At 38.9% G+C, this 10,146-nt stretch overlaps 1 protein-coding gene across 1 annotated transcript; it reads left to right on the top strand.

Annotated features, from left to right (window-relative positions):
* The first annotated feature begins 615 nt into the window (after nucleotides 1-615).
* Nucleotides 616-10,041, top strand: LOC122069666 (uncharacterized membrane protein At1g16860). The gene is made up of 4 exons (XM_042633731.1): nucleotides 616-1,565; nucleotides 4,932-5,087; nucleotides 8,920-9,131; nucleotides 9,348-10,041. The coding sequence occupies exons 1-4, from the start codon at nucleotides 798-800 to the stop codon at nucleotides 9,538-9,540; spliced, it is 1,329 nt and encodes a 442-aa protein (XP_042489665.1). The 5' UTR covers nucleotides 616-797; the 3' UTR covers nucleotides 9,541-10,041.
* The last annotated feature ends 105 nt before the right edge of the window (nucleotides 10,042-10,146 follow it).

Consider the following 10,146-nt stretch of genomic DNA (forward strand, 5'->3'; position numbering starts at 1 on the left):
TGAAACAATAAGAAAAAGACCATATTAATTTATTACATGTACCATAGGGGTTAAGAGGGCAAACCTTTGCGCAATGGCAAGGTTGCTACATTACAACCTAGTGGTTGTAAATTTAAATCAAGAGAGTAGGAAACAATCTCTTTCTAAAGCAAGAGTAAATTATGTGTGACCAAATCCTATAGTGTCAGAAGTCTCGTGCACTAAGTTTCTAACCATTAGAAGTGAGAGTTAAGATGAAATAATGGTTGTCATCCATGATTGATACCAATGTCGATGACCGTATCAAGCCTGATTGGACAGTTTTGCCTCTCAAAATACCCATATAAGTGGTTTTTTTTTTTTTTTTTTTTGGGCAACTTAAACCATGACTCTACTGATGAAGAAAAAACACTAGTCCACATCAGAAATCATTTATATATATATTAAAAAGGAAAAAAATTGGGAAAGGGTAAGGGTAAATCTGGTAATCTACAGAATCTGCTCTCGATGTTAACACCGCCTCTCAGTCCAAATCGTGGTTCGTTACAGGGAGAAAACACACAAATGAGCATCGAGTGACAAAAACTGTTACTGTTCCATCGTTACGAGACAAAAGCCATTATCACACAATCTAAAGCCCGTTTGCGTCATTTCAGCTTTCTCTCTCTAGAGTCTTTACCATCACCACCTCCTCACCTCTCCTGCTTCACCATCACAGTCACTCCCGCCCACACTTCACTCACTCACCCTTGACACTCTCCTTCACTTCCCTCTCTTTTAGTCACTCTCTGCAACGACTGTGTTTTCCAAAATTTCTAATGGGAACTCGAATCCCATCTCACCAGTTGAGCAGTGGCTTGTACGTTTCAGGTCCACCAGAACAATTGAAGGAACGCCAACCCACAATGGGGTCACGAGCCGTGCCGTACACCGGCGGCGACGTCAAGAAATCAGGCGAACTCGGAAAAATGTTTGACATAGCAGTGGTGGATTCCTCTTCCAACGCCGCTACTTCGGCTGGGTTACCTCCATCAAGGCCTTCCCGTCACTCCTCCTTCCAACACAACAGTGGATCCCTCCGATCCGCCTCCAATTCGGGTCCTCTCTCCAAATCCTCCACTGGTTCAGGGCCCTTGCACCACCCGCAGAAGAAGTCGTCAGGTCCTATGCCTTTGCCTCCCACAGGACTCATCACCTCCGGTCCCCTTGGTTCTTCCGGTGGCAGCGCTGCCGCCGCTCGTCGCTCCGGACAGTTGGAGCCCTCCGCTTCCATGACCAAGGCTGTCTACGGTGCGGCTGTCACCAATCTCACCGACGATGTGAAGTTTGGATTTAAGGTGTCCAAGGCCGTAATGTGGGTTTTTGCGGTGGTGATTGCCATGGGGCTTTTAGTGGGTGGCTTTATGTGGGTTACCGTCAGGAAGCCTGTGATTTTGCTGGTGGTTGCCGCCATTGTGGCACCAATTCTGCTCCTGCTTGTGTGGAATTATGTTCGGGGAAAGAGATGCCTCTTGAGGTTCTTGAACAGTTACCCTGATGCAGAGCTTAGAGGTGCTAAAGATGGACAGTATGTCAAGGTTACTGGGGTAAATTCTTTCCCCCCATCCCCCTTCAGATTTATTTCCTTCGGTCCCAAAACAACTCCCTCTTCAAACTGATTTTAATCTTATTCCTACGCCCCCTGGTTCGGATCTTTATTGTTTTGCTGTTCTAGGATGGATTTTTTTCCAGGTGCATGGTGGAATGTTCTAGACTGATTTCAGTCATCATCGTCATTGACGTTCTTGTCATTGCTTGTAGAGTATATTAGTTGTACTCATTGGTTTTGCTATTAATCGTGGTAATATTGATATGATATAGTATGGCTCGGATACAACGGATATTATTTTTGCTAGTTCAACATTATCTGCGATTGTCTCATTCTGTTATATTGTTCCATTTTAAGGTGTCGCCTAATGCTTACATTTCATGGAATGTTTGATTCCATCCTTCTTCAATTTGGAAAATACTAATCTGGACTGAGTTACACCCCAAACCTAAAATAACATGTTGTAAAAAGATTTGGGTAAATAAGGTCTCAATGTGTGACCCAAATACTTTTATAGAAAAGTTGCTTAAGAGGTTTAGTTATTGCTATGGATTTAGATTGAAAACTGGATAGGTGTTAGTTTTGAACTTGGAAGCAGAACTGGCACTGGTTGGACTATTTTCATATTCTTTCTTCATCTCCTGCACTTACCCACATCAATTTGGTGATATTTGGCTTGTTTGTTACTAATCACAGTGTAGGTTTGGGTTCCAATGATAAATTAGCTTTGGAGCCCTAGGCAATCAAGAGGTTATCCATGCCTGCCGGCACATAGACTTATGCCTGCATAGGACCCTTCTTGGATGCATTTGTCAACATACAGTACTTGTTTCGTAAGACTGGTGATCTGAGCAATTGGATCAGCCTCAGATCATTCGGACTGCCAAATGATTGAGTCTTCCCCCCCCCTTCAAAACAGATTCCATTTCAACCCCATGGCGGACAATTGGATCATTTAGATCGTGACTAATGGTCTAAATGATCCAGCAACCTGTCTGTTTTAAAAATATTATTTGGAGTTATTGATCAGGGGAATAAATGGCTCCGAGTTGGCATTTGTACATGAAATGCCCTTTCAATTGTCTAATCCCTAATGCTAACCCTGGATGTTATCATAGTTAATAATCCCTAGATGGGAATGATTATAAATTGTAATTAATCGTGCATGCAAATTGATTGTATCTTGAGTGCATCCTTGACTTTTCCTTCTTTTTGCATAAACCACTGTCCATCTATTGCTAACTTAATTTGAGGGTGATAATTCTCAAGGTACCTTAACAATCTATGATTGTGTGGGATCTTGGAATTGAGAAATCTAGGGCACTTTGGTGGTTTTTATATATTTTAATAACTAAACTAATTTTTTAATTAATTCATTAAACAATACATTCTTATGTATATACAACACTCTAGATCCTGCTGAATATGCAGAAGGAGGCACTAGGAAACTGAGGCCAAAGAAAAATAATCCAGTTTGTTTATGCATTGTCTGGCTAGAAGATCCTAATACTGGTTTGGTATCCAAACAAATGGTGCAATTCCATACCTTGAAAATGAGGCAATAGAGCACAAATCCTACTGCTGTGCTTCTTAAGGACAAATATTTTTGTCTCTAAGGAGGCCTAAGAAAGAGATCAGGTTTGCTTATGCATTGCCTTGCTGAGAGATCCACATGCTGATTTGTATATTCAGACAAATGATGAAATTACATGGCTTAAAAATGAGGCAATAAGGCATGAATCCTACTGCTGTACTTCTTTAGGATGGATAGCTTTGGTTTGGTGATGATGATAGCTATCCATGAATCTGACAAAACTGCCACCTCTGACATAAGCTTAGCTCTATGGAATAATAATCTTTCCTGAATCACTAACAGTCCACAAGTAGCATAGAATCATCTGTGCATGTCCCAGCATGGCAGTACCTCCATACCCATTTTGTGCAGCAGTAAACCAGTAACCAATCCATCACAATTAGAATGAAACTGATTTATGGATTCCGCTAAATGCAGGTTTTGGGTGGGCCTTGAGTATGCTTAATGTTCAAACCATATTTGGTCTTGTGTGAGCATTAAAACCATTGAAGGGTGTCAATGTGGAATACCTGGGATTCTTCAATTAATTATCTTCATTCTATATTGATGCTTTAAAGTTTTATTGCCTCAAATGTTATGTTTGGTTTAGTTATATGTTTAGTTACGGTTACTAGAAAGCGTAAAAGATTTTGTTTCAAATTTGCAGAACATATACTGTTGCAGGAGAAAACTTGTTTCTCCAAAGGCCTGAACTTTAATATCCTGATGCATTTAGATTTGTTTGAGGAATGATTTGATTTTTTTTTTTTTTAATATGGTTCATCAAATCTTTTCAAGAAATTATGGTTTCAAATTATCAGCATCAGATGTTTGGATGACGATTAGGAAGTGAATTGGTAAACTATACTGCACAGCCACAATTCCCCATTCCCTTTGTGATGAAAACCTCTGTACCTTACGTCCTTACCCTTCTTCCAGTTGCTTGGGAGAGAGACCAATTTTCTTCTTCGACAAGTATGCCCATCTTTTGCTTAAGTCTTTTTTTCTTTAAGGGATCTGTGATATTGGGTTTTGGGACCTCCTCTTTGGCTAGGGTGAAGGTTCTTGATTGATGGGTTTATAAATGAAAAGGCTGGTGATTAGATTATGATAACCCAGGACTCTAAAATTATATTAATTCTCAAGAAGAACGATACTGCCAATATTGGGCCACTCTTCCAAACAATATCAGTTTCATCATGAGATTTTGGTTTTCCTTGGGAAGTAATTTATATACAACTTTAACCTCAGATGAGAAGATATTTGTCCTGAAAACTCGAGGGTAGGATGATATTGAAAATTCCAATGTGTTGTTGGCCTTCTACTGTTTTCATCACCTTAGAGATCAGTGCATTCATCTTGGGACTACCAAGGTTCAAATAAACCCAAGCATGCACATTAGATTTGAAGTCATATTTTGAGACAAGGTTTGGAGAGAAGTAGTAATTTTTTTTGTGGGAAGGGTGTGACGGAAGAGTTTGAATTTCATTAGTAAACTATGGAGGTAAGTTTGAGGTCAATTTGGATTTGAAGGAACTTATCAAGAGAGGTGGAAGAGGATTGAAAGGAATGCTTCAATGATGACCAATCAGTTGCTTTTGAAGTTCATTCTCATATTTATGCAGGAATTAAAATCTGGAAGAAAACATTGAACCACCTTTACAGGGTCATTCTAAAACCAGTATCTAGGCAAGGAGGTCAATTTGCCATAGTTGCTTTGTAGTTTTGTATTTCTTTCATATTGCTTGCATACCTTCTGGCCCTAGTAATGAATTGTATTTCTTTTTGTAGGTTGTTACTTGTGGCAGTATTCCATTGGAGTCTTCTTATCAAAAGGAGTCTAGGTGTGTATATGTTTCCACAGAATTGTGTGAATATAGAGGATGGGGTGGAAAGTCTGCAGGATCAAAACACTGTCCCTTCTCATGGGGAGTGAGGCATTTAGAGGTTAGTTCTGGTGATTTCTTTTGTCAAATACCTTTTTCTGTTTATTTAATTATAACATCTTGTTTGGGATTGGAACAATGTTGAGTTATTGTATTAAGCTGAGATTTGATTGCTGAAAAACACAACTGTGTGAATTTAACCATACAATAAATAAAATGTTTATAAAGGAAGTTGTGCTTTTGTGGAAGAGTTATTGAACTGATCAACCATGCCAGAATTGGTTTTGATGTATGGCTTGTTAGCCATCACAAGCGTCTCACAAGTGACAAGTTCTTAGCTTGTGAATGTACCCACATATTAGCAGTTGAAACATGCATTTAATTGTTTCTTTTGCCTATGGAATTCTTACTGATAGCACATGACGTCTGTGGTTTTTGTTGCATGGTAAAGACACTAAAGAGCTTCCACACAACACTCCCCCCTCTCCACCACCCCCCCCCCCCCAAAAAAAAAACCCCCCACTGAGTGAAAGATCTAATGGCAGCCTAAATCAGTACAGTTACGGAATTTCATGGTTTGCATCTCTTATTGAAGCAATCTTGTAGTCTCTCTGGGCTGGTTTTTTTTCAGATTTTCCATTGAGATTATATAATAATTAGTTAGGCTGTGACTCAGTTATTCTTAATACATCACACACATTATATTATATATATATATATATATTTGTGTGACTGTTTTTGGCATAGTTGCTTGGATTTTGGCACACTTTTTGGATTCATCAAAAGCTAGAGATCACCTCTTTCTGGCTTAATTATTGTGGGGTCATTGATGCCCAGCATCTAGAGGTTTTGACTGATGGACAGGACTATCCCTTGAAATTTTGGAGCACTTTTGTGTATTCATTGCAAATCATTTGTAAAGAGTAAGGCTGAAAGAAGGCTGTAACACAGTGCAAGTCTTGCTTTCGCAGGCTCTTGGGAAGGGTGGATTTGGGGGTTGGTCCTTACTTTCAATGTCTTTTTCAAGATAACTAAAAAGGGTGTACTCAGTGCACGAGGCTCCTGCCACTGTAGGGTCTGGGGAGGATTATAATGTATGCAGCCTTACCCACGCTTTGCGGAGCGGTTGTTTGCTGACTTGAACCCGTGACCACTTGGTCACAATGAAGCAACCTTACTGTTGCACCAAGGTCCGCTCTCGTCTTTAGCAAGAAGACTGATGCTGACTAATCACAGAAGTGAGCTTATTTAGTTAAAATAAGCCTTGGATTGGATTACATATAAGTTGAGCCTTTGGTCCAAGGGTTTTTCATTGTAAGATGCCATTTTTATGGGCCTAAAATATGGGGTTTATTAATTACTCAAGCTGTTGGTTTTTTAGAAGTTATATCCGCTCTCTTTTTTTTATTTTTTATTGTAAAGCCTATCTTGGCTTAGGATTATTTTATTCCAAGCTGAGTTAGCTCCTCTTTTCTTGTTATTTGTTATTGTATTGGGTTAATTTGGAGCTTTCCTACTGGTTAGATGATGGAAGCTCTTATTTCCTACTGGGTGAATGATATAAGATCTCTCCTATGCCGATCACAAGCTTTTGGAATGGATACACACACACACACACACATTGAGTTGAAGAAATAACTATTTTCAGCTTCGGAATTTTGGTTCTGTACTTCTGTGGATTTAGTGTTTTTACCTGGTGGATTCTGGGTATACTTGGAGGATTCCAAGTGAAGACTAAGATGGATTCCTTAGTGGAGGAGTAAATTCTCTACACAGGCTTTAGTAGATTCCTAGCCTGAGGTTTAGGCTGATTCTTAACCTGTTTTATCCTTCTCTGTGTTCTTTCTATCTATCAAAGTTGCTGGTTTCTACCAAAAAAAAAAAGTTGCTGGTCAGATTTTCCTAACCCTTAAACCCTGCAGCTATACTTATCTGTTGATTCCTCATTTTCAGATATATTTTTCTATTTATATCAGTTTCTTTTGTTACTTATAGAACCTATTCTGATCTGTTATTCTTCATACTGATAGCTGCTGAACCTTTGTATTGATTTCTGGTTTTGGTAGTTGATTTGCTGCTCTGGTGTTCTTTCTTTCATTCTTTCCTAGTGGCGTTTACTCCAAAACTCAAGATCTAGCCATCAAAATTTTCATCAAACTTTGCAGGCCCCTTCTACTTGCTGAGCTAACCATCAGTCTCAATTTTAGACCTGCCTGATTTGCCTTGCTTAAGTTATTTACTTATCTCCTTTCTATTGTCCTAACCTACCTTGTGATCCTGTTTGCGCTAAATTCCAACTGGATTTCCCTGGTTTGAGTTCCTTCATAAAAAGCCTCAGACTCATAACACCTGCCAGCCCAAGCTCTTGCCATCACAGCAAGTGACATTCCCATGTATAAATAGTAAGGCTCACCCATGAATGTTCTTTTCCTTCCCCAGGTGCTCCCTCCTTCCTTCAACAAAATATATTTGACTCATAAATAAAGGAAAAAAGAAAAGAAAATTGTTTAAGGTATATGTCTAATATTACAAGTCAATCCATATGTCCCCTTAATGAGAAGGAAGAATATGCTTTAAGCCTCGAAAAGTTTGAATTTGTCCGTGGAGATATTTTTAATCCAAGATCAGGAGGGAGGCAAATGATGTGACCAATGAGTTTCTAGGTTAATAGGCCTCTATTGAGTTTCTATTTTTCGCGAGCAGTTATTTGTTGGGGAAAGTTCAAGGTTTGGATTTAAAGCCAAGGTCGAACAAGGCTCAAAAGTGAAATATTTTACGAAACTGCAAAATTTTGGTAAAAACTTGGAAGTTTTCGGTTGCTGGTTTCGATTGATGGCTTCTAGGCCCCAAATGGCCAAATTAGTTCCCAAAACTTGTAGCAAACCCTATTTTAGGGCCATTAATCGTACCGGAACCTTTAGATTATAAAAATCACACCACAATGGTAGTTTGGCTTTGGACCCTGGGTGGCTGGGTTGGTAGTGTACGTTGTACGATGCTGTATTATATGGGATTGATTGGCTAAAATCACAAAAAAAAAAAGAGGTTCTCTAGGAGGTTTCCCTCTTTGGAGTCAAAACTAGCAAAACGATATTGAAACTTATATCATGATCGAAATTTCGATTGAAACTTGCTTTTTATACAAAGGGTTTGACCGAGAAGATATTGAAATCCTAAACTTGGTCGAAATTTTGCCAAAACTATGAAATTTTTACCAAAACATGTCAAGACCTAGGTATTGCACCTGGTTTCGTTTTGACAAAAACCAACATATTTCACAGGTTTAGGTGGAAAATGTGAGCTTCAGAACTATAATCATATAAACATGTTACTTTTTTTTCCCCTCTTCATTTTGGATGGATAACAGCGAACGTATAGAACAAGAAGAAAAGCCGAAGCCAACCTTACATTCAAAATTCTTTGCTATTTGATAAGTCCTACATACAAGGAATCCCTGTTAACCTAATGCTGTTACTGTGGAGGTCTTTTTTTATTGACTTTTATTTTAATATTTTTGGCAGATTACTCATCAAGCACTTGAAGATTGATTTCGGTAGGATGATTGCATGTAGAATCTTGTATGCCAATGAAACAAAGAGGCTCCTTGTCACCATTTTTTCAACGTGTCCAGATGTGTTTTGTATGTAGAACGTGTTTCTATCACGTGACAGATGGTATGGTAAAGGGGGAAAAAACAAGAAAAAAATATGTAATAATATATAATCCTGTGTGAAATACTTAATTATACTTGCCTATTGGGATAACATCTACCAGGTATAAAATGGTTGTTGTGTGTAAATCTGTTTTTTTGAACCATGGAACAATTCTTTTCTAGTCATGTATATGTTGTTGCTACTACTTATCTTGATCAGTTTCTAATTCTCTGTGAACAGAAACATGTGGCTGATTTCTATATATCAGACTTCCAATCGGGGTTAAGAGCGCTTGTGAAAGCTGGTTATGGGGCAAAGGTTGCTCCGTTTGTTAAACCTGCCACTGTGGTTGATATAAAGAAGGAAAGTCGAGAGATGTCTCCAAATTTTCTGCAATGGCTGGCTGAGCGTAACCTCTCTAGTGATGACCGCATCATGCGTCTCAAAGAAGGGTAAATTACTAGTTGCTTTTACGAGTTTGTGCAACTCATGGATGGTTCTTTCTCTTGCATTTGCAGGGTTGCAGGGTCTTGCCAACAATAAGAACATAAAGTTTACGAAAACCATCAAATTGCTTTTCTAGTATTATTTTCCCTCCCATTTGAGGTATCTATGCTTCCTTGCTGGTATGAATGTTTGAAATAAAGCAGGAGAATGTTCTTTGTCAGGTATATCAAAGAAGGGAACACTGTAAGTGTGATGGGGGTGGTCCAACGCCACGATAATGTGCTCATGATCATTCCACCAGTAGAGCCCATCTCCACAGGATGTCAATGGGTTCGCTGCCTTCTACCTAGCTACATAGAGGGTCTCATTTTGATGTGTGAAGAAAGTCAAAATGCTGATGTAATTCCTGTGTAAATAAATTGCTCAGCTATTTATGCCACTGCCCAGTGTTATCTCATCAGAAGAGGTGGAAAACCATTCTGCCAGTCCATCCTGTTATCACCCATTCCAGGTTTTAAGTGTATGTACAATGGCCTGGAGATGCATGGGAGGAAGTCACGGACCAGAATAAGCGAGGACAATTTAGACAATGACTGAATATGAGAATATGGAGACTAGGAAAGAGGAAAAGTGTGAGTAGGTACTGTTGTATTTGAACATCATGCCTTTTGGTTGGGTTGATTTTATGTAAATTAGATGCATAGATGCCCAAAAGTGTTCCTCTTGTGCCAGTAGTTAGGTTCTGTTTCTTTTGTGACCAAAGAAAGAGAATGCTCAGAAATGTTTGAATCTAGAATTGCATAGCCAAAAATTATATTTGTGATATCTCTTGCCTGTGTACTGAAACTGAGGCTAAATAATGGCCATACCCAAGATTTAAGAATATTCGCTCCAATGCATTGTGATTGCGTCAAACTTCAGAAGCACATGTTCCATGGATTTACATGACTGCGGATTCCAGTTGTCAATTTTGCTTCGTTTCAGAAAATCACATCTCAGTCACCTATTCCAAATATATAT

Source organism: Macadamia integrifolia, unplaced genomic scaffold (assembly GCF_013358625.1).
Source record: "Macadamia integrifolia cultivar HAES 741 unplaced genomic scaffold, SCU_Mint_v3 scaffold688, whole genome shotgun sequence".
NCBI classification, from domain to species: domain Eukaryota; kingdom Viridiplantae; phylum Streptophyta; class Magnoliopsida; order Proteales; family Proteaceae; genus Macadamia; species Macadamia integrifolia.